The 25,806-nt window shown below is 43.2% G+C and overlaps 1 protein-coding gene across 7 annotated transcripts in view; it reads right to left on the reverse strand.

The window, feature by feature from the left end:
• Window positions 1-25,806, reverse strand: part of LOC137374312 (leucine-rich repeat-containing protein 63-like) — a 126,136-nt gene that overhangs the window by 49,050 nt on the left and 51,280 nt on the right. For 6 of the 7 annotated variants that reach the window (XM_068040168.1, XM_068040164.1, XM_068040169.1 and 3 more), the window contains 2 exons: window positions 7,916-7,999; window positions 396-635 (listed from right to left, as the gene is read on the reverse strand). In XM_068040168.1, coding sequence (XP_067896269.1) covers window positions 396-635; window positions 7,916-7,999 — 324 coding nt within the window. The remainder of the gene's footprint in view (window positions 1-395; window positions 636-7,915; window positions 8,000-25,806) is intronic. The other variant, XM_068040166.1, reaches the window with a different exon arrangement.

Consider the following 25,806-nt stretch of genomic DNA (forward strand, 5'->3'; position numbering starts at 1 on the left):
CACTGTTGTTACTGCTTTCTGCTGCAAATGACTGTCTGTGAATAAACCTGTATCAAAGTGTCTGGTGTGACTGATAGTAATCATTTTCTAAAGTAATGTGGATGCTACATGTAATTGAGAGATAATGAATTGATTTATCATTCGCCCAGGAAATACTATCCCAGATTACTCTGCATTCAATATCCAGCTTCAGTTCATAAGCTGCATGTGGGTCTGTCTAAGGGAACTGACTTTCATGTTGGGCAAGAGAAAAGGAATGGGAGAAGCCTGCATAATAACAGGCACCATTGCCCTGTAATGTGTATCAGGTATATCTGTGAAAGCCTCGGTACTAGAATTGGACAGTGCAAGTGAAAACTGAACCTATTATCTCAGTCTAGTGTAAAGATACTTACTTGTTCAGGATATCTTGCACCTCCTTAGTAATATTTGTGTACTGCTGACTCAAGTGGTTCTTGGAGAAAGTAAGAGCAGCTAGATGAGTCAGTTGTTGTGGTTGGTTCCGAGCGTTTTTTTCCCAAAACAAAGGATGCATGTAATTATTTGCCACTCGCACATGCTTTAGCTGGAGTTGGAGGAGGCCACATGGCAATGTTATCAGCTCATTTCCTTCAACATTTAAATATTGAAGTTTTCTGCATAACAGGAGTTTCATCAAGAAAAGGAAAGTTATAATTAATAAAATTAATACTCTATCTTCTTTATTAGATCAATGTAAAAGTCACCAATTAAAATTAATATAGTCTATGGAACCAATAACAGATGTGTAAATTCACTATATTCAAAGAAATAACCTGAAGCACAATTAACTTAAAAAACACATGAAAAGTGAATCAGTCATATACTGAAAATACTTGATCTTTACTACAGTGAGATTTGATTGTTTAAATGCAGCGGATAAGCTGACTTTTAGTCACTATATCAATTAATTAATAAATCTGGAATAAAAAGCTACTATCAGTAATGGTGATCGTGAAACCACTGGATTGTTGTAAAAACATATCTGGTTCATTAATGTCCTTTAGGGAAAGAAACTTGCTGTCCTTATGCAGTCTACCTTACATGTGACTCCAGATCCATAGCAACGTAGTTGACTCTTAACTGCCTTCTGATGTGGCCTAGCAAGCCACTCAGTTTTTTTTTGAAGAAATACAGCACTGAAATAGGCCCTTCGAGTCTGTGCCGACCAACAACCACCCATTTATTCTAACCCTGCAGTAATCCCATATTCCCTACCACCTACCTACACTAGGGGCAATTTACAATGGCCAATTTACCTATCAACCTGCAAGTCTTTTGGCTGTGGGAGGAAACCAGAGCACCCGGCGAAAACCCACGCAGTCACAGGGAGAACTTGCAAACTCCACACAGGCAGTACCCAGAATCGAACCCGGGTCCCTGGAGCTGTGAGGCTGCGGTGCTAGCCAATGCGCCACTGTGCCACAGTTGTATTAAACTGCTACAAAAAAGTCACAAAGGAATAAAACCGGATGGCCTAACAGCACAGTGGGTACATCTACACCACATGGACTGCAGCAGTTCAAGAAGGCAGCTCACCACCACCTTCTCAAGGGCAATTAGGGAGGGGCAACAAATGCTGGCTTTGCCAGCAACGCTCACAACCCCTGAAAGAATTTGAAAAAAATCTTTACTATGCAGTAAATCCACAAGGAAAAAAAACTTTACATCATCATTATATCTTAGAAACAGATGGCCCAATTTTTTTTTTATTATTCGCTCATGGGATGTGGGCATTGCTGGCTAAGCCAGTATTTATTGGCCATCCCCAATTGCCCTTGAGATGATGGTGATGAGCTGCCTTCTTGAGCCGCTGCAGTCTATGTGGGGTAGGTACATTTACAGTGCTAATAGGAAGGGAGTTCCAGGATTTTGACCTAGCGACAGTGAAGGAACGGTGATATAGTTCCAAGTCAGGATGGTGTGTGGCCTTGAGGGGAACTTGCAGGTGGTGATGTTCCCATGCATTTGCTGCTCTTATCCTTCTAGGTGTTAGAGGTCGCTGGTTTGAAGGTGCTGTCTAACGAGCCTTGGTGCATTGTTGCAGTGCATCTTGTAGATGGTACACACTGCTGCCACTGTGTGTCGGTGGTGGAGGGAGTGAATGTTTGTGAATGGGGTGCCAATCAAGTGGTCTGCTTTGTCCTGGATGGTGTTGATCTTCTTGAGTGTTGTTGGAACTGCACCCATCCAGGCAAGAAGAGAGTATTCCATCACACTCCTGACATGAGTGCGCCTTGTAGATGGTGGACAGGCATTGGGGAGTCAGGAGGTGAGTTACTCGCCACAGGATTCCCAGCCTCTGATCTGCTCTTGTAGCCATGATATTGATATGACTACTCCAGTTCAGTTTCTGGTCAACCCAGAATGTTGATAGTGGGGAATTCAGCATTCGTAATGCCATTGAATGTCAAGGGGAGATGGTTAGATTCTCTCTTGTTGAAGATGGTCATTGCCTGGCACTTGTGTGACACGAATGTTACTTGCCACTTATCAGTGCAAGCCTGGATATTGTCCAGGTCTTGCTGCATTTCTACTTGGACTGCTTCAGTATCTGAGGAGTTGTGAATGATGCTGAACATTGTGCAATCATCAGCAAACATCACAGTTCTGACCTTATGATTAAAGGAAGGTCATAGATGAAGTGGCTGAAGATGGCTAGGCCTAGGACAATACCCTGAGGAACTCCTGCAGTGATGTCCTGAAGCTGAGATGATTGACCTCCAAGAACCACAACCATCTTCTTTTGCGCTAGTTTGACTCCAACCAGCGGAGAGTTTTCCCCAATTCCCATTGACTCCAGTTTTGCTAGGGCTCCTTGATGCCGTATTCGGTCAAATGCTGCCTTGATGTCAAGGCAGTCACTCTGACCTCACCTCATTAAATTACATTGAAGGCAGTCACTCTGACCTCACCTCATTAAATTACATTGAATTTACAGCGCAGAAACAGACTATCCAGATCAACTGGTTTATGCCAGTATTTATGCTCCTACACGAGCCTCCTCCAACCCTACTTCACCTTACCCTATCAGTATAACCTTCTGTTTCTTTCTCCCTCATGTACTTATCTAACTTCCCCTTAAATACATCTATGCGCCTCAACTATATCATATGAGGCAATCTAAGATGGGTTTGAAGTGCATGTACGTAAATGCTCGTAACATGGTAAATAAGGTTGGTGAGCTGCAGGGACAAGTTATCAGGGGACTAGGATATAGTGGCAATAAGAAAGACCTGACTCATAGGAGAGGAGAACTGGGAACTTAGTATTTCTGGCTACAAGGTATTGAGGATAGATAGGGAAGGAAAACAAGGGGGTGGGGTGGCAGTATTGATCATAAAAACCATTATAGCACTGGAGAAGGATGTAGTTGAAGGGTCAAAGACAGAGTATATTTGGTTCAAGTTAAGGAACAATAGAGGTGCTAGTACACTGTGTATTGTAGTGCAGTGGTGACTTCACCTTTAAGAAACTGTACCTTTAAATGACAAGGCCACTGATGCAACTGATGACATCATCAGATATAAATATAAGGAGAAGACATCATTTTGAGAGACTCATTCAGCACATGGCTTTATCAAGAGCAGAGACATACACTGGCAAGGAAAAGATCTGTACCTAGATCATGCAATGTATAAGACAATAAATAATGTTTGTGTTGAATCTGAATATTACGCCTACAGTTATCTTTAATGAAGACGTAAGAACACAGCACAACACTGCACATTACTCAGTGTATATTATAGGCCATCAAATAGTGGGAAGGAGATAGAGGAGCAAATTTACAGGCAAATTACAGAAAGATGTAAGAACTATGTAGTGATAATGAAGGACTTCAATTATTCTAATATAAACAGGGAAAGAGGAAGGAATTCCTGAAATGTGTAAAAGGGAACTTTCTTGATCAGTATGTTTCCAGCCCAACAAGAAAGGAAGCAGTGCTGAAGCTAGTTCTGGGTAATGAAGAGGGGCAAGTGCAACATGTTTCAATGGGAGTATGTTTGGAGACCAATGATCATAATATCATCAGATTTAAAATACTTATGGAAAAGGACAAGGCACAATCATACATAAAAATACTTGACTGCAGAAGAATTTCGACAAGTTGAAAAGCGATCTAATACAATTGGTAGGCAAAGCAGTAATTGAACAATGAAGGCCTTCAAAGAGATGGTTTGGATACAGAGCAGAAATATTCCCATGAGAGGGAATGAAAGGGCATCCAAAGCTGGAGCTCCCTGGATGACTAAAGATATTGTCAGGCAAACCCCCCGCTTGCTAAGACTGAGACACACATGATTTCACCACATGAACATTAAAACTTAAAATTGCAAGCCCCTGACTGGAAAGACATTTGCATAGTAACTAGCAGAGTTGGAACAAGGACCATGCCCTGACCCATTCAACCAACAATGGACTATTGATTATCAGACGCTGAAGATGGGAGGAGCTAGCATTCCAAGTTGACTGCTAAGATAGCAGAATTCACAAACACATAAGAAGTGGTCAGACCACATTTAGTCACATGACTAACTGGCTGTTGAGATTTGAACTTCCAACAAGGGATTTGAATTCAGAAAGCTCCTGGCTCCTGGTTTGAGAAGACCTCTCTCCTGTCTTCTTTCATCTCGTTTCTCACCAGCTTTGGAATCCATTGAAAACAAGTGAACCTAAAAGAGCGAAAACTCTCCTAAGTGAACAAGGTTTAAGAAGAACACTGGGCCCCGACGAACAGCAAGATTACCTACAATCAAATGAAGCACAGTAAACAAGAAACTCTTCTGATATTGCCTCAAACCCCTCTCTACTATATTTTCCTCTCCTTTTTTCTGTCCCTATTTGCATGTGTATATTGCGTGTGCATGCTAGCGTGGGTGCGTCGTATATCCGTAGGCGTTAACTGTATTAGAGTTTAAGTTTTAATAAACTTCATGTTTCTCCTTTATACCTGAGAAAATCTGGTGTGTTGGTTTATTTGCCTTATAATTGGAAAGCTGTGCACAAGGATTCACAAAAGGGGGGAGCTCAAAACAAGTGTGTTTAAAAATAAAACCCTGTTACAATAGGACCAGGTAAAGACAGCAAAAGACCCCTAGACACATTTCTCACCTGGTCATAACAATATAAAGATTAAAATTAGACAGATAAAAGAGGCTTATGACAATTGTAATGTTCAGAATATGGTACAGAATCAAGCTGAGTACAGAAAATATAGAGAACTGAAAAAGTAAATAAGAGGGGCAACAACAGGGCATAATTTCAAAGGTCGCAGGTGATATGAAACTTGGAAAAGTAATAAGCAATGGGGAGGGTAATACCAAACATCAGGAGGACATAGATTGATGAACTGGGCAGATACCTGACAAATCAAATTTAACAGAGAAGTACAAAGTGATAAATTTTGGTTGGAAGATTGAGGAGAAGCAATAGGAACTAAATGGTACAATTTTAAAGGGGGTGCAGGAAAAGCGAGACCTTGGGGTGGATGTACAGAAATCTTTGAAGGTGACAGAAGAAGTTGAGAAGATTGTTATGTTACGACCAGGTGAGAAAGGTGTCTAGGGGTCTCTTTCAGCCTTCACCTGGTCTTATTGTAACAGGATTTAATTTTTAAACACACTGTGTTTTGAGCTCTCCCTTGGTGAATCCTTGTTCACCGCTTTCCAACTATTAAACTCTAATTCAGTTAATGCCTAAGAATACACGCTGCGCACCTCGCTAACATGCATACGTGATACGTACATGCGAATAGAGACAGAAAACAGCAGAAGAAAAATAGTGGAGAGGTTTGAGGCAATCTCTGAAGAGGGTTTTTTTTACTGTGCTTTGAGCTCGCTGTAGGGTCCTTGATTGTAGGCAGTCTTGCTTTTCGTTGGGGTCCAGTATTCTTCTTAAACCTTGTCCACTATAGGAGACTTTTCTCTCTTGGGGTTCATATGTCTTCAATGGTTTCCGAAGCTGGTGAGAGCGAGATGAGAGCAGACAGGAGAAAGGGCTTTTCAGTCCAGGAGCAAACAGCTTTCTGAGTTTTAAAACTCTGTGGCAAGTTCAAATTCAAAAAAACTCCAACAGCCAGTTAGTAATGTGTTTAAACTGGTCTGACTACATCGGTTTGTGTATTTGGCCATCTTAGTAGTTAACCAGGAACGCTCGCCTCTCCAACTTCAACGCCTGGTAATCAAAAGTATATTGTGGATTAAATTGGAGCAGGGAGAAGCCCCTTTGTCCTTTCCAAGTACTGCCTGTTACTATGCAAATGTCTTTCCAGTCAAGGGTCTGGTGGGTTTTTTTAAAACAATTTCTTTCTTTATTCCAGTAACAGTTTAAAAATCAATGTTCATGTGGCGAAATATGTGTGCCTCATTCTTGGCAGGTGGGGGCCTGTATGACACTTAAAAAAGCATATGGGATCCTCAGCTTTATTAATAGAGGAAGTTGTGCTAAACTTTTATAAAACACTGGTTAGGCCTCAGCTGGAGTATTGTGCTCAGTTCTGGGCACTGCACTTCAGGAAAGATGTCTTGGCGAGGGTGCAGAAGAGATTTACTAGGAAGATATCAGGGATGAGGGACTTTGGTTATGTGGAGTGACTGAAGAAGCTGGGGTTGTTCTCCTTAGAGCAGAGAAGGGTAGGAGGAGATTTGATAGATGTGTTCAGAATCATGAATGGTTTTAATACAGTAAATAAAGATAAATTGTTTCCAGTGGAAGAAGGTTCGGTAACCAGAGGACACAGCTTTAACAGGATTGGTGAAAGAACCAGGAGTGATATGAGGAAACACTTCTTATACACAATGAGTTGTACTCTGGAACATACTGCCTGAAAGAGTGGCAGAAGCAGATTTAATAGTAACATACAAAACAAAATTGGATAAGTTCTTGAAGGGAAAATAAATACAGACTATGAGGAAAGAGCAGGGGTGTGGGATTAATTAGATAGCTCTACCAAAGAGCTAACATAGGCACAATTGTCTGATCAGTCTCCTTTTGTACTGTGTCATTCTATGATTCTATGCTGTGGTAGCAAGTTCCACATTTTAACTACTCTTTGGGTAAAAAAATTTCTCCTGAATTCCTTATAAAACTTGTTCATGATCATCTTATATTTATGACCATTTTGAACTTCCCCACAAGTGGAAATATCTCTATATCTACCCTATCAAACACCTTCATAATTTTAAAGACCTCTGTTAGGCCACTCTTTCATAGCGAAAATTGCTATAGTCTGCTCAGTCTTTCCTGATAGTTATAGCTTTTCAGTTCTGGCATCATCCTAGTAAATTTTTTTTGCACCTTCTGTTATGCCTCTATATTTTCATAACATGGAGATCAGAATTGTGCACAGTACTCTGTGCAGACTAACCAAGGTTATATATAAGTTTAACACAACTTCTCTATTTTTCAATTCTATTCCTCCAGAAATGAACCCCAGTGTCTTTTTCATAACCTTGTTAACCTGTATTCCACTTTTAATAATTTGTGAATCTGTACTTCAAATTCCTTTGCTCCTCTACTTAATTAAGACTCTTATTTTGCAACAAGTATGTGACCTCCTTATTTCTCCTCCCAAAATGCACGACCACACTTATCTATATTGAAATTAATTTGCCATTCACACACGCATTCTGCAAGTTTATTGATGTCTTCTTGTATTTTGTCACTACCTTCCTCAATATTAAGTATATCCCCCAATTTGGTGTCACCTTTAACTTTTGAAGTTGTACTTCCGATTCCTGTGTCCAAATCGTTTATGTAAATATAAATGAAATGTTAATGGTTTTCAAAATAATTCAGAATCAGATTCTTTACTGAAAGCTAACCTGTATTGATATATCACTGAAAATACCAAGATGGTAAAAGGTGCTATGTTAATGATAAAAAAATCATCACGAACCTTAGGTTTCTAATGTCATTGGAAATAAAAGGAATCTTGTTGTAGGCAACGTTCAGAGACTGGAGATTTGGTAAGAGGAATAGCCTGTTTAAAAAAATATATATCTTTTTAAGATTAATCGAGTTACCAAAGACTCTAAAAAGATTGCTGGACTGGAACTACAGTATTATGTAGCCTGTATGAGCACTGCACATTCTGCCTAAGCAAGGAACAATTTTTACTTTTCAGTTGTCACAAAGCTTAATTCAATACCATTTCTTTGATATCTACAAATTGGAGTGCTTGAAATTTTACGATGAACTAAAACTGGACCAAATTTCTGTGTTGATCTCTTCGCTCATCCAATTCTGCCCTCATCTGCATCCTTGATTTTCATTGTTCCTCCATTTGCTGCTCTGTCATCTAATGCCTTGGTTCTAAGCTCTGGAATTCCCTCCCCAAATTTCCAATTCTCTATCTCTCTCTCCTCCTTTAAGACTTTCTTTAAAAACTGTCCCTTTGACCAAGCTTTTGGTCACTTGTCCCAATATCTCCTTACGTGGCTTGGTGTCAAATTTTGCTTGATAACACTCCTATGCAGTGCCTTGAAATATTTGACTACTTTAAAGGTGCTATGTAAATATAAGTTGTTGTTGTGGAAATACTTCCTCACAAATAACAAAGTATCAAAATATTGATTGCAGAGTGTCCAACAAATTGTATTGTTATGGAATTTCTATATATTTGTTGTTGAAACTTGGAATCTGTATTTTTAACAGTGAAGAGTTTGACCTTTGGTGATTTTTTTTCAAAGAAGGTTGTCTTGTAAACAAGTTGCTCTGGAAAGCATCTGATTTCCAGTAGACATTGCAGGGGTTTTTGATCTAAGAGCTACCCTTTGTTGTGACAAGAGAGAATTTATGACTTAGCATGAGACTTGCTTGAAAAAAGTTAGTTTCACTTTGAACTGTTAAAAGATGCTGGTTTTTGGACTAAAAACAAGCAGTTGGAATCTGCATAGGGACCTGCCAGGAGATCAGAAGAAAAAACAGATAACTATTACCTCTCTCTGAAGAATCCCTGCTAGGGAAAAGCAAAACCCTGTATGAAGTGGGACTCTTGTCCCCTGCAGTTTTTAAGAAACCCTGAACGCTTGCAGAAACCTTGCATCTTTAAAAAGAACGTTTGCATCAAATGTGTGTGAGAACTGACACCTGTTGCTGCACACCTGATGGAAGATCTATGTGAAGCTTCTGCAGTTGAATTTCTTTCAACACCTACCAAAATAGACTGTTCATCAACCTCGTCTGGAAAGACATTGAGTGGTAGCAACTATTCGACTTTGGAACACCTCGCCAAACCAAAGGACTTCCATCTCTTCGCTTCAGTATAAGTTATTTTTTTATTCCTTTGAAACAGCAGTAAATAGAAATCCCTTTTTTTCCACAGTTAACCAGTTTTTGGATGTATGTGTGTGTGTGTGTGTGTGTGTGTGTGTGAGGGCTAGGGTAATAATACGGGGCTTTAATATTTTGATTCGCATATATATTTACTTCATTGTTGGTTAAGACTTGGTTTTATAATAAACAGATAATTTTGTTTATTGAAGAAACCTGGTTGGTGTGCTTTATTCTAGGGACAAATGGAGTATCAAATTGGCTGTTTCGGGAAGTTGGAAAATTTAGCGATATTTTGTCACCTGTGGAAAGATGGGATCGAATTAACAGTGCACTCCTCCCGCCTCAGTCGTAACAGTACAAAAAAAAGCTATTCACTATTGGACCTTGGGGCCTCTTGCAAATAAAAAATAAAATATTGTAATATTGTCAATTATTTTCTGAAATTATGTCAGCAAACAACATGTATTTTCTGCTTTATTCCTTACATTTAAAAATACACAGAATTCCTGATTCTCTAATTGGAATATGGTTGCCAACTCTGGACGTTTGAATGTGTGATGTATGATCACGTGGCATCCAGTCATGTCACACTTGGCAGCTGTTTTCAAATGTTATTACATTTACATTATAATGGCTGGGTTCACTCTAATTGAGTGTCTTTGCTTGTGGTTTGTGTGAGAAGTTTTAAGAATTGGGAGCATGCCGGTGTGAATGCAAAAGAAGTCCTCCAGTGCAAACTACAGACACATATCTCTACTTTTCTCCTATATGGCTAGCAGCAACGCCCGGGACATTCATATTCCATTCTTGACAATCCAGGAGGGTTGGCACCGCAAATACTATTACCAGCTCTCCCCAAAAGATTGAGGGCACAAATTTAGGCTTGGTTGTGCCCCATTGCTTGGATGCTACGAATGCCATTCAGGGGCCATGATAGCATCCACCGTGACCATTTCTGCCATGAATCAAGCTGTACGCTGTATTGGTGAAGGTGATAGCATATGCACAGCTAATGTTTATCCGAAGTGTTGGAGGTCAATCATCTGAGCTCCAGGACATCACTGCAGGAGTTCCTCAGGGTAGTGTCCTAGGCCTAACCATCTTCAGCCACTTCATCTATGACCTTCCTTTAATCATTAGGTCAGAAGTGGGGATGTTTGCTGATGATTGCACAATGTTCAGCACCATTCGTGACTCCTCAGATACTGAAGCAGTCTGTGTAGAAATGCAGCAAGACCTGGACAATATCCAGGCTTGGGCTGATAAGTGGCAAGTAACATTCGCGCCACACAAGTGCCAGGCAATGACCATCTCCAACATGAGAGAATCAAACCATCTCCCCTTGACATTCAACGGCATTACCATCGCTGAATCCCCCACTATCAACATCCCAGGGGCAACCATTGACCAGAAACTGAACTGGAGAAGCCATATAAATACCGTGGCTACAAGAGCAGGTCAGAGGCTAGGAATCCTGAGGCGTGTAACTCACCTCCTGACTCCCCAAAGCCTATCCACCATCTACAAGGCACAAGTCAGGAGTGTGATGGAATACTCTCCACTTGCCTGGATGGGTGCAGCTCCAACAACACTCAAGAAGCTCAACACCACCGACACACAGTAGCAGCAGTGTGACCTGCGACCTCTACCAACTAGAAGGACAAGGGCAGCAAATACATGGGAACACCACCACCTGCAAGTTCCCCTCCAAGTCACACACCATCCTGACTTGGGACTATATCGCCGTTCCTTCACTGTCGCTGGGTCAAAATCCTGGAACTCCCTTCCTAACAGCATTGTGGGTCTACCTACCCCAAATGGACTGCAGTGGTTCAAGAAGGCAGCTCACCACCACCTTCTCAAGGGCAATTAGGGATGGGCAATGAATGCTGGCATAGCCAGTGATGCCCACATCCCATGAATGAATAAAAAAAAAATCAAAGGATGGCTACTGATTGAGGTGAATTGTCTGCTGACCACATGACTCATGACTCCGCTTCACAACCCACACATGTGCGCAGCATGCATACAATGAGAGTCATGCTGCCGCAAGAAATGAGATAAAACAGACCATTCAGCATGCTAAAACAACTCCTCCGCTGCCTGGATTGCTCTGGAGGAGCTCTGCAGTACTCAGCTGAGCGAGTCTGAGGATTCGTGATGGTCTGCTGCATAGTGCACAATATTCCCATCATAAACTATTCGGCTAGTAACTGAGGAGGAGAAGCATGATGAAGAGGATGAAGAGGAGGAAGAGGAGGAGCAAGAGGAAGGGAGGCGCCAATCTAGAAAGTCCCTTTCTGCCTGTGAAGAACTAATTCGAGTGTGATACGAATAACCGCAACTCCAATTCCCCATTTACCAACAATCCCACAATCCTCATCTTCCCTCTGTCGCTGACCAATACATCGTTCTCTTGGCCACAATGCAAACTAAAAGTGACCACAAAATAATCATTGCAAACAAATTTATAAATCAAATCACACCATATTCTAATCGCCTTTGTGCATTCCGTGTGCCTTTGCCTGTACCACTTGAAGTGTTACCACAATGGCTACTGGATAACTTTTTTTTTTACGGAGTGTCTCCTGATAATGCAGCCAAACTCCAACATCATCACTGCAGTCTGAACTGCGCACTTGTGTGAAACATATTCATCCTTGTGTATGCACAAAATGCACCCGAGATTTGCCAGCTTGGCCAGCACTAATGTGTACATGCACGCGATATGTCATCACGCAAAGAGACGTCAGCCTCCAGCATGCGTTTTGGAAAGCGGCTTCAATTTCTGGTTCTCTTCCCCGTTCCCTCTTACCGTTCTGTCCCGCGCCCGCCTGCTCGCTGCTGCATCTCGGCCCTCCATCCCGCTGTTCCCTCCTGCGCCCGAATGGTCGCCACTCCATCCCCCCGCTCGCTTCCCGCCTTGTCTCTAGCACCCCGCACGCTGCCCCGCCACCCCTCCCCAACCCACCGCTTCTCTGGGTGGTGAGGCAGGAAGTGAGTGGCGTGAGGGAACGGCAATCAATCGGGCATAGGAGAGAACGCCTGGGTGGAGGGACAAGCAGTCGGGAGAGGCGAGATGGAGTGCCAAGAAGGCGAGTGCGGGAGGGAGTGGAAAACGGAATGCAGCAATTGAGGCGGTAACCACAGGAGGGAGCGGGGAACAGATGTGGCAATCACGAAAGGGTACTGTTGGGAGTGGGGGGGATGTGGGGCACCAATCGCATCCATTGCGGGGTGAGGGAGTTTAGGTTCAATTCTTTTTTGTATTAAATTGAGTAGTGCCATTTTTATTACTGGCAGCTGCCTGAGACGTTGCAGCCAGTGATGTTTCTATCGATGAAGCTGCATTTGTGCATGTGCCAGTACTTCGCCAGCTGTCAGCTAACGCAGCCTTTTCTTATTCATTCGTGGGTTGTGGACATCGCCGGCTGGACCAGCATTTATTATCCATCCCTAATTGCCCTTGGGAAGGTTGTGCTGACCCACTTTCTTGAACCGCTGCAGTTCTTCGGGTGCAGGTACACCAACAGTGCTGGTAAGAAGGGAGTTCCAGGACTTTGGCCCAGTGACAGTGAAGGAATGGCGATATAGTTCCAAGTCAGGATGGTGTGTGGCTTGGAGGGGAAGTTGGTGGTGTTCCTATGCATCTTCTGCCCTTGTCCTTCTAGGTGATAGAGGTTAGGAGTTTGGGTGATGGAAGCAAAGACGACAAACAATTTCCAATGGAAATTGGTTGAGCACATGAGGGAAATAATCTTGCAGGGCTACAGGAATAGAGCAGGGGAATGGGACTGACTAGAATACTCCACAAAGAGCCGTATGTACTCAATGGGTAAAATGGCCATCTCCTGTGCTGTAATGATTCTATAGCTGGAATTTTACCCTCGGTGGACAGCTTCTGTCCAACTGAAAAGTCGGTGACGATCCGGCCTCCACCTGGCCTGGGGATCCAGGCTGCATTTTGCGGTTCCCAGGCCCTTAATTGGTCTGAGGTGGGACTTCCACCTCATTGAGACAGGAGGTCCCACCTAACAGAGCTGCCGGACAGCAGCTCTCTGTCCCAGCAACACCACCGGGAGCGGTAGCCACTGCTGGGACTGCAACCCAGCTGAAGACGGAAGATGTCGGGGAGCCACAGACAACCAGTAAGTTTTCGGGGCCTCGCTCGGGGCAATCGGTTGGACCCCGTCAAGGCAAGGGTGGTCAATTGGGGGGGACGGTGGGGGGGGAGGGAGCGTGTTGGGCCTGGTTGAGGCTTCAGGGGCAGCCCTCCATCGGGCACAGGGTGCCAGATCAGGAGGGCCCCCCCACTCCAGGCCCTCAGAAAGCCACCTGCTTTTGTCAGGCGTTTTTTCTCGGGCCTGGCCACCCGCCAGCCAAGGGTAGAATCCCCGTGGTGGAGGGAAGCCCTTACGTGGTCGTTAACTGGCCACTTAAGGGCCTTGCATGGCGTGGGCGGGCCATTTGTCACTACCTCCGCCCTGCGAAAATGGCGGTGGAGGCAGCAGCAGGTCGGGAAGGGCCCCCCGAGCCTCCTGCTCCATTTTACACCACCCTGCCCACCCCCCGCCACAATCCTGCTCTTTGTGGGGGGGAGGGGGGACGTAAAATTCCGGCCTCTGACTTACCAGCCAGGGGAAACAGTGAGGGCTAAATTCAATAGCCCCAAAAATGGGCACAGGGATCATGATGTGCAATTAACCTGTGCTCAAACAATGTGATGCAGCCTGCATGCCAACTTCGTGCTGCCTGCTGATTACATGCAGACAGCGCTAACCGCACTGAGAAAGAAGGACCCCAGGGGAAGGACACACCATCCATAGCTACCTAAGAAAGTTAAAGATTGTATCAAATTGAAAGAAAAAGCATACAATTCAGCAAAGAGAACTGGCAGGTCAGAAGATTGGACAGAATATAAAAAACAGCAAAGAATGAAATAGAAATTAGAGTATGAGAGAAAGCGAGCTAGAAATATAAAACTATTTGTAAGCGTTTCTACAGGTATTCAAAAAGTAAAAGCGTAAGTAAAGTGAGTGTTAGTCCTCTAGAGAGTGTGCCTGGGAGTTAGTAATGGAAAATATGGGAACGGCAGAGGAATTAAACAGATTTTTTGCATCTGTCTTCATTGTAGATAATACAAATAACTTCCCAGAAATAATTGTTATTCAAGAGTAGAAAGGGAGGGAGGAAAGTAAAACAATTACCATTACCAAGGAAAGGGTACTGAGAAAATTATTAGAACTAAAAGCTGGCAAGTCCTCAGGTCCTGATGGACTTCATCCTAGGGTCTTAAATGAAGTGGCTGCTGAGATAGTGGATGCATTGGTTTTAATTTTCTAAAATTCCCTAGGTTCTGGAAAGTTTCCATCAGAATGGAAAATAGCAAATGTAACTTCACTAAGATAGGTAGGAAAGTAACTTGTGAAGAGAACATAAGGGGGCTACAAACGGACATGATAGGTTAAGTGAGTGGGCAAAGACCTGGCAAATGGAGTATAATGTGGGAAAGTGGGAAAGTGGGAAATTGTCCACTTTGGCAGGAAGGATAAAAAAGCATATTCTCTAAATGGTGAAAGATTGCAGAGCTCTGAAATGCAGAGGGATCTGGGTGTCCTAGTGCATGAATCGCAAAAGGTTAGTATGCAGGTACAGCACGTAATTAGGAAAGCTAATAGAATATTATTGTTTATCGCGAGGGGAATTGAATACAAAAGTAGGGAAGTTATGCTTCAGTTATACAGGGCATTGGTCAGACCACATCTGGAGTACTGTGTACAGTACTAGTCTCCTTATTTAAGGAAGGATGTAAATGCATTGGAGGCAGTACAGAGGTGGTTTACTAGACTAATACTTGGAACGGGCGGGCTGTCTTACGAGGAAAGATTGGACAGGCTGGGCTTGTATCTGCTGGAATTTAGAAGACAGGGTGGATGTGGAAAGGATGTTTTCCTTTGTGAAATCTAGAACGAGGGGTCACTGTTTAAAAATAAGGGGTCACCCATTTAAGACAGAGATGAAGAGAATGTTTTTCTCTCAGAGGGTCACGAGTCTTTGGAATTCTCTTCTCAAAAGGCAGTGGAAGCAAAGTCTTTGAATATTTTTAAGGCAGTGGTAGATAGATCCTTGATAAGCAAGGGGGGGTGAAAGGTTATCGGGGTAGGTAGAAATGTGGAGTAATCAGTTCAGCCATGAATTTATTGAATGGCAGAGCAATCTCGAAAGACCGAGTGGCCTACTCCTGCTCCTAATTCGTATGTTTGTATATTCACTATTCAAGAAAGGAGGCAGACAGAAAGCAGGAAACTACAGGCCAGTTAGCTTAATATCTGTCATAGGGAAGATGATGGAATCTGTTATTAAGGTTATAGCAGTCATTTAGAAAATCTCAATGCAATCAAACAAAGTCAACATGATTTTGTGAAAGGAAAATCGTGTTTGACTAATTTATTAGAGTTCTTTGAGAAAATAACAAGCAACGAGGATAAAGGGGAACCTGTGGATGTCGTTATTTGGATTTCTAGAAGGCATTTGACAAGGTGCCGCGTCAAAGGTTACTAAACAAAATAACAGCCCATGGTATAAGGTATATCATATTAGCATGGATAGAGGATTGCTTAGCTAACAGGAAACAGAGAGTAGGCATAAATGGGTCATTTTTGGGTTGGCAAGCTGTAACTAGTGGTCTGCCACAGGGATCAGTGCTGGGGCCTCAACATTTTACAATCTACATCAATGACTTGGATGAAGGGACAGAATTATGGTTGCTAAATTTGCTGATGCCACGAAGCTAGGTAGTAGAGTAAGTTGTGAAGAGGGCATAGGGAGTCTTCAAAGGGATTATAGATAGGTTACATGAGTGGGCAAAGATCTGCCAGATGGAATATAATATGGGCAAATGTGAACTTGTCCACTTTGGCCGGAAGAATAGAAAAGTACATATTATTTAAATGGAGAGAGATTGCAGAACTCTGAAATGCAGAGGGATCTGGGTGTTCTAATACATAAAGGTTAGTATGCAGGTACAGCAAGTGATTAAGAAGGCAATGCAATGTTGTCGTTTATTGCAAGGGGAATGGAATATAAAAGTAGAGATGTTTTGTTACAGTGTACAGGGCATTGGTGAGACCACATCTAGAGTACTGTGTACAGTTTTGGCCTCTTTACTTAAGAAAGGATATAATTGCATTAGAAGCGGCTCAGAGAGGTACACTCGACTAATTGCTGGGATGAGAGGGTTATCTTATCAGGAAAGGTTGGACAGGTTGGGTCCATATTCATTGGAGTTTAGAAGGATGGGAGGTGATCTTATTGAAACATATAAGATCCTGAGAGGACTTGACAGGGTGGATGTGGAAAGGATGTTTCCCTTTCTGGGAGAGACTAAAACTAGGGGTCACAGTTCAAAAATAAGCGGTCTCCCATTTAGGACAGAGATGAGAATTTTTTTCTCTCAGAGAGTCGTGAGTCTATGGAACTCTCTTCCCCAGAGAGCGGTGGAAGCAGGGTCATTGAATGTTTTTAAGGCAGAGATAGAGATTCTTGACAAACAAGGGAATCAAAGGCTATCGGGGTAGGCAGGAAAGTGGAGTTGACTCCACAGAACGATCAATCATGATCTAATGGAATGGCGAAGCAGGCTCGAGGGACCAAATGGCCTACTCTTGCTCCTAGTTTGTATGTTCATATGTATTGCTTGCATCAACAGGAGGCCCTAAATCAAGACAGGCTAGCACCAGTTAAAGCTAGTCCTCGCCTTTTAAAGTGGAGGTGCATTTTGGATGCAGCAAATGCTGGAAGTTGTTCTAATGCTGGAAGTTGTTCTACAACTTTCCCTGATTTTAATCGCTCCATCACTGGTGGCTGCGCCTTCAATTACCTAAGCCCAAAGCTCTGGAATACCCTCCCTACACCTCTCTGCCTTTCCACCACGCTTTCCTCCTTCAAAACACTCCTGAAAATTTACCTCTTTGACCAAGCTTTTGGTATTCTGACCTCATATCTCCTTTTGTGGCTTGGTGTTATACTTTGTTTTATAATGCTCCTGTAAAGCACCTTGGGACTTTTTATTAGGTTAAAGGCACGATATAAATATAAGTTGTTGTTGTACAACTGTTTCTAACCTGGACAACCTGAAAGAAAGCAGATTGCAAGGTTTTCCAACCCTGCACTGGAGGTCTTGATGGAGAAGGTACAAAGGTGGAGAGATGTCCTGCGTCTTCAGAGGGCCAGGAGAACCTTCAGACAGTCAAATGGCCATGTGAATAGATAGTTGAAGCAGGCAATGCCCAGAGTCAAGCCCTAAGGACCTGAATGCAGTGCTGCAAGAGCTTCAATGACATTACATGAGTGGTCTGGGTCATGGAATGCCATATTTTACCAACTGCATCACTAGCTCAGACACTGTTCAATTCAACACCACTCCGTCACTCACCTACCAACAATCTCTATCAATCAGGAAGCATACCTGACATTTGCATGCTACACCACACCCCTCATATATTTAGTACTACTGCAAGCCTCACACCCACATCTCACAGTAAGCACATACAGCCAGGTATTCAACCTTGACAGCCACGACAGCCAAATAGATAGCATGACACTAACTGACCCACTTCCCTTCTCTTGCAGGTCAAGGTGACGCACAACCGAAGGCAGCAGCAGCTAACCAGAAGGATAGAGGAGTGCTTGCATATCCTGACCCCCATGGAAGAGAGGGTGTTAGTCATTATTGGGACACCAATTGCTGAGGCTGTGGCCAGCAGAGGCGCACAAACCATTGAAGGTGATGGTATCCTCATATCTAATCCTCCTTCTCATATTTCACCTCCTCTTCATCTTCCAATATACGATCTGCTGATGGTGTAATCATGTACCTCTTTCTTTCCACCCTTCCCACACCACAACCTTACCCTTGTGCCTTTCTGCTTTCAGATATCCAAGAAGTGCAATCTGTACAGGAACAGCAAGGCATGATTCTGCACTTGCACTGACCTGGTCAGATAGTGACACTGCATGTAATTTAGAGGATAGCATAGAGGTGGGGGCTGCATGAGTGGGCTGCAGCCAGGGCAGCGGGAAAGGATGGTGCAAGTGTCAGCTTGCTGGAGGGCAAGGTTGCACATGAGTTCTGCTGCAGAAGACTCAGGTGAGCATTTTGATGGAGCAGCATTCAGAAGAAGGCTGATGGGCATGCACAACAAAATGCTTGGTGCATTGGGGAGCCTGCCAGAAAGCCTGAGGTCAATGTCAAGCAACATGGAGGCGATCAGCACCAACTTGCACATGACTTCGTGCAGAGCTTGGAGACCATCCTTTATAGCATGGTACTGGTGGCCAACTCCATCAGCACACTTGTAGATGCAACCATGATGCAATTCCTGATGGCTATGTCTCAGCTTTCAAAAAAGCAGAAGCAGCTGCCATAAGAAGTTTGAGTGCCTCAGTGAAAGGTCAGACTGAAGTCATGCAAGGTCAGACTGCTGCCATCATGACTGTGACTTATAATGTGCAAAAGGGTTTGCCACGTGTCTCAGCAGTCCAGTATTCTGTCCTCCAACAGATTACTAGAAATTTTGAGGTGCTGCTCTGAGGGAGTGGCAGTGGCTCCATGGAGGACGAACTTGCTGTCCTTTCTAAGGAAAAAAGCATTCGTCCTCCCACTGTTGCCACTTTGCAAGTGCTCTTGCTGTTGCCTGTCTGCCAGCCAGCCCAGACTGCTGTCGCGCATGCCAAGGTGGTGCAGTCCACAGCAGGGCCTTCAAGGCCCAGAGCTGCTTGAGGTTGTCCTCCCAGGCCATTGATAGACTCCTCCACTGAATTCAGCAGCTTTCCACCAGTGACGTGTAGAAGCACTGGGACAGGCAAAAGCGCTTGGAAGGGAATGCACAAGGGTGTGCAATATGAAACTATTTATAAATTTGGTGGACTGCTTAATTTGTAGAGGCTTTTATTTTTGCATTGTGGCCAAGCTGACATTATGTTGGGATAACAGAAGGAAGGTAAGGTTGAGAGACTGTTGATGAATGGGGAACTGGGATTGTGACTACTAGTGTCGCACTTAGATGAGCTCTTCACAGACAACCCAGGCAGAAAAGGGCTGTTTAGGTTTCCTCCTCTCTTCATCTTCCTCCTCCCCACACTCTTGCTCCTGAGCTGTTCACTATATAGATGATGACAAGGGCTGTTCCCTTATGATGGAGAGGTTGTGTAGCATGCAGACCACAATGAAGCTTGGCATTTTCATCTCCTGAGTACTGCAGGACTCCCCCAGAGCAGTACAGGCAGCTGAAGCATTGTTTCAGCACCCCAATGGTCTGTTCTATCACATTTTGGTTGGCAGCATGGCTTTCATCGTATACAAGCTGTGCACATGTCCATGGATTGCGCACTGAAGACATTAGCCACATGGTCAACAGATAGCCTTTGTTTGCCTTGGTGGCTCAAATGCAGCTGGAACAGTGGACTGTTGCAGAATGAAGGCATCATAACTGTTGCCAGGATACCAGGCATTTACTGCATGATTTGTTGTCTATGGTTGCACACCAACTGAACATTGAAGGAGTGGGGACCCTTTCAGTTGCAGTACAGGGCAGAGTTGACATGCAGTGCCCTCAATGTGATGTGTGCACAGTCAATGGCATCCTGCACCATGAGAAAGCCTGCAATCCTAGTGAAGCTGCAAGCTCACTCCACCTGCTTCTCTCTGGCAAGATAAAATGAAATACAGTTAGCACAGTGAAAGCAGGACCAGTGACATAAATGGAGCAGGAGTAAAGTGAGATAGCAGCAGTGATAAAAAGAATGGGAGCAGAGGAAGAGAGCCCAGCGTGAGCAGAACCTGTGACTTGAGAACAGCGAGGATAAAAGGAGTGGTACTGGAAACAGAGAGCCCACAGCAAGAGCAGGACCATGACTGAGAGAAGTGGGGATAAAAGAAGCAAGAGCAGAGAGACAGAGAAACAGTACAGCCGGAGCAGAACCAGTGACTAAGAACGGTGGGGATAAAAGAAGTGGGAGTGGAGAGAGAGAGAGCACACAGCTAGTGCACGACCACTGACCAAGAGTGGCAGGAATAAAAGGAGCGGGAGCAGAGGGAGAGAGAGCACAGTGACAGCGGGACCAGTGACCAAGAGTGCTGGGGATAAAAGGAGCAGGAGCAGAGAGACAGAGCGAGCACACAGAGAGTGAGAACAGTGATAGAGACAGGAAGGTTAAAAGGAGCGGGAGCAAAGAGAGAGAGAGAGCACAGAGACAGCAGAACCAGTGACCGGGAGCAGTGGGAATAAAAGGAATGGAAGCAAAGAGCGAGACAGAGTGGGAACAGTGACAGAGACGGGAAAGTTAAAAGGAGCGGGAATGCAGAGAGAGAGAGAGAGAGAGAGCACACAGAGAGAGCAGAACCAGTGATCGAGAGCAGTGGGGATAAAAGGAACGAGAGCGAAGACAGAAAGCAAAAATAATCAAGGAGTGATATCACAGGACAGTAGGCAGGTGATATATGGTAAGCATTACTATATTTTTTGCTCTTTAACTTAAGGCAGCAATTTAAGCTAAGAGTTGGGAAACTAGAACTATTTCTTTATTATAAAACCCATCTGGTTCACTAATGCCCTTTAGGGAATGAAATCAGCTGTCCTTACCAAGTCTGGCCTACATGTGATTCCAGATCCACAGTCCATTGATATCTTCCCGCACTCTACAGCTTTTCTCCTCACTATCAACAACACAGCCAATTTATATATCATGAAAAGTAAGGGACCCAGTACTGAGCCCTGCAGAACCCCAATGGAAACAGCCTTGTTGTCACAAAAAACACCAAACAAACATTAGCATTTGCTTCCTGCCACTGAGCCAATTTTGGATCCAACATGCTACTTACTCTTGGATCCTATGAATTTTTACTATTCTGCCATGCGGGACCTTGTCTGAAGCCTGGTTAAAATGTATGTAAACTATATCAAACGTGCTACCCTCCTTGACCCTCCTTGTTATCACCTCAAAAAGCATGTTCGTCAGACATGACCTTTGTTACGATTGAGGCAGGAAGAGTGCACTGTTCATTCTAGTCCCACTTCTCCACAGCTCATAACATATATTTAAATTTTCCCACTTACCAATACAGTCAATCATATACTGTATTTTTCTGTGAAGAAAACACACCAACCAGGTTTCTTTAATAAACAACAAAATTATCAGTTTATTATAAAACAACTCTTAACCAGTAATGAAGTAAAACATAAACACACAGATTGAAATATTAAAGTTCCCTTTTTAGCCCCTCACACATCCTGGTTAAGTGGAAAAATAAAAGGGATTGTTGTTTAGAGCTCTGTTACAAAACAACAGACAAAAAAATATACTTAGGCTGAATACTTGCTCATTCTTGAAGAAAAAGCAGATGAACAAAGAACAAAGAACAGTACAGCACAGGAACAGGCCATTCGGCCCTCCATGCCTGCGCCGATCTTGATGCCTGCCTAAACTAACACCTACTGCACTTCCGGGGCCGTATCCCTCTATTCCCATCCTATTCATGTATTTGTCAAGATGTCTCTTAAACATCGCTATCGTATCTGCTTCCACCACCTCCCCTGGCAGCAAGTTCCAGGGACTCACCACCCTCTGTGTAAAAAAACTTGCCTCGCACATCCCCTCTAAACTTTGCCCCTCTCACCTTAAACCTATGTCCCCTAGTAACTGACTCTTCCACCCTGGGAAAAAGCTTCTGACTATCCACTCTGTCCATGCCGCTTATAACTTTGTAAACCTCTATCATGTCACCCCTCCACCTCCGTCGTTCCAGTGAAAACAATCCGAGTTTTTCCAACCTCCCCTCATAGCTAATGCCCTCCAGACCAGGCAACATCCTGGTAAACCTCTTCTGTACGCTCTCCAAAGCCTCCACGTCCTTCTGGTAGTGTGGCGACCAGAATTGCACGCAATATTCTAAGTGTGGCCTAACTAAAGTTCTGTACAGCTGCAACATGACTTGCCAATTTTTATACTCTATGCCCCGACCAATGAAGGCAAGCATGCCGTATGCCTTCTTGACTACCTTATCCACCTGCGTTGCCACTTTCAGTGACCTGTGGACCTGTACGCGCAGATCTCTCTGCCTGTCAATACTCCTAAGGGTTCTGCCATTTACTGTATAATTCCCACCTATGAGATATGTTGTGTTCCAAAACTGGCATACAGTCTGGCCTCCGAGGTTACTGGGATCTTTTAGAACAATTCTTTTCAGGCAGCGTGTAGAATTAATTTAGCAGGCTTTTCTTCAAAGACAGGAGTTGACAGAGGGTCTTTTAGAGGTGTGCTGGAAAGTTGACCTGGGTTGTGGTATTCTCTCCTGCCTTGGAAGTTCTCTCCTCTCCTTGGAAGTTTTCTCCCTTTTTAATTCTTCTCTTCACCTACAGGCTGAGCTGAGCTGAGCTGGGGTTCTGCCCTTCAGGCTGATTTTTAAAAATTCCATCCCCTTTTTAAACAGTTCTTTCCCAACTCAAAACAATTCAAAAGTACAACCGGAAACAGAAAGCCCACCTTCTGACCTATAACTTTGCTGCACATATCTTCCCCAGTTACCAGGGTTTCTGTTCTATTTTTAACTTGAGTCACGTGACAACCGGTAAATGCTGTTGTCAAACAAGTCCTTTCAGTGTCCTCTTTATGACCCTCTTGCAAAAAAAAACTGGTCCAACATTTTCTTCAGTTTGACTATGAATTCTTCAAAAACATATTTAACAAAAACAGAAGCACTTTCATAACACCTTCCCTTAACAAACCCATGCTGACTGATTAATCTTTGTTTAATCGGTGCCTTTTTAAATGATGATTTATAGGGCCCTCATAATTTTTTCCAATAATTTGCCCACCTCTCTGTAGCCAGAGAGGATTAGAAAAAGATGGTCAGAGCCTCCATTATTTCTTCTCTTGCTTCTCTTAGAAGCCTGGGATACATGTCATCCAGGCCTGGTGATTTATCCAATTTCAAGGACCCTTAATATTTCCTCCCTCACTATGTTCATCCCATCTAATATTTCACGCTCCCCCACTTTAACAACAATGTCTGCATCATCCCCCCTTTTTGTGAAGACAAATGCAAAATATTCATTATGAGCCATGCCCAACACTTCTGCCTCCACACACAATTAACATTTTTGGTCTCTATTCAGCCTATCTTTCCTTAGTTATCCTCTTGCTCTTTATGTAGTAATAAAATATTTTTGTGTTCTTTCTAAGTTTACTTGCCAATATTTTTTCATGTCTCTTTTTGCTTTCCTAATTTCCTTTTTAAATTAACTCCTGCACTTTCTATACTTCTTTAGGCCTTCTACAGTATTGAACTCTCGACATCTGCCATAAGTTTCCCTTTTTTGCCTTAGCTTACTCTGTATGCTATTTGACATCTGGCGGGTAGAGGCTAGATTTGGGAGTCCTACTTTTTTCTTTGTGGAAACATATCTGCTCTGAACCTTCTCTATCTCCTCCTTGAAAACCTTCCACAGCTCTGATACTGGTTTACCTTCAAGTAGCTGCTTCCAGTCCACTTTTGCCAAATCACATCTCAACTTAGTAAAATTGGCCTTTCTCCAATTGAAAATATTTACTCTTGGGCTGTCTTTGTCTTTTTTCCATAACTGTGCTAAATCTAGTACTCATAAGCGTGATTTAATTAAGCATTCTATGTCTTGTGCATGTCTGTACCATTACATCCCTCAAAGACAACACACATCTGCAGGGCACAAAGTCATTATTGGCTCAAATAATTATTTAACAAATTTAGGTCTGTCATAGATATCTGCTTGGGATCAGTGCTACCAGTCACCCCTTAAGTGGTCTGAACGTCTTATTACTACAGGATTCAACCTATACTTCTCTATATCTATTTGTATGGTAGCAAAACGCTAAGAGTAACATCTGAACCCACTTGCTTTCCGGACTGGATATCTGTGTCTTCAACTTCTCTGAAGGTGGACTGAGTTAGCATTAGATTTGGCCAAATTTCAATTGTATGCTGCTTTTTGCACTGTAAGATGAAATGTAGGGAGAATGTGATATGATCGGATTACTTTATTTTAACTGGTATAACATATGTTCATGCAAAGATACAAAATAAAGGATAATGCTATTCTGCTTTGGTGGGTCGTCTCTTACTTCAAATAGAATAACTCTTCTGCATTCTGTCCTTTATTGATGGAACGGAACCTATTCTCTGCAGCTTTTCACTGTCTCCCTGCCTTATTGTATGGTCTAAAGCCAGACTCTCTTTTGTATCTGGGCCTCATTTTTAAAAAGTGTCAATTTTTACTCAAAACAACTCCCTGTGTACCCACAAAAAGTGTCCACCAGCCAGCTAAGCAGTGACTCTTGCTGAGTTCAAATTAATAGGATTGTCACAACAGCTATTGTGAGCACTTGCTGGAATGTCAACATTAATCACGTACAAATTACACAACTTTGAAATTGCTAAACTTAACCATAACATTTCTCCACAGAGGTTCACCCTCCTCTCTGAGGCCTGGGGTTCAACGTTGGCTTCAGTCCTAGTGTTGGAAATTTCACCTGAGCCTAGTTGCTGGAGATTCGAGCTGTTACCAAATTACACATGTGTGGCAGGCAGAGGTAGATTTAATCCTACGTCTGTGAAATTACAATACTCAGAGTGTCCTACAATAATACATGTCATATGACAAGCAGATAGAACTAGATCCTTTAACTGGTTTGGAAAAATTTAGACCCTGTTGACAGTTGCCTGCCTGGGCCCTGTGGCTGATTCATCAATGCAGCCCCAGCCATGAGCCAAAACAGTTTCACCACAGGCCGTCCCTGTTAATATGACTTCCACATTATAGAGGTAACAATGCTGGAAGAATGGTTTGATCTGCTCCTAACCAGGGAGTATAATGTATGAGCCCTATCCCACCATAGGGTGGCACAGTGGTGCAGTGGTTAGCACTGCAGCCTCACAGCTCCAGCGACCCGGGTTCAATTCTGGGTACTGCCTGTGTGGAGTTTGCAAGTTCTCCCTGTGTCTGCATGGGTTTCCTCCGGGTGCTCCGGTTTCCTCCCACAGCCAAAAGACTTGCAGGTTGATAGGTAAATTGGCCATTATAAATTGCCCCTAGTATAGGTAGGTGGTAGGGGAATATAGGGACAGGTGAGGATGTGGTAGGAATATGGGATTAGTGCTGTATCTCAAAACAAAATAAAAAATAAAAAATGTTGTGCGAGAGAGATGCATCATGGGAGCTGTAGTTTTCAGCCTGCTTCTGTGGAACAACAATGTCCAGACTGCAGCACACCCAATAAACAATACCATATGACAAACAGGCATAAGACTTACAAATAACAATTATGAGATGTGAAAAAGAGAATTCAAAGATGAAATATTTTTCCAGTACTTTTAGTCTAATCCATTAAATTAAAAATTGAGCTAATGGAGTTGTTTGGGATGAACTTTATCTTTGTGTTGCTGATGCTCAAGTGTGATATTTATTAAGTGTTTTGACG

The sequence above is a fragment of the Heterodontus francisci genome, chromosome 10, assembly GCF_036365525.1.
Source record: "Heterodontus francisci isolate sHetFra1 chromosome 10, sHetFra1.hap1, whole genome shotgun sequence".
NCBI lineage: Eukaryota > Metazoa > Chordata > Chondrichthyes > Heterodontiformes > Heterodontidae > Heterodontus > Heterodontus francisci.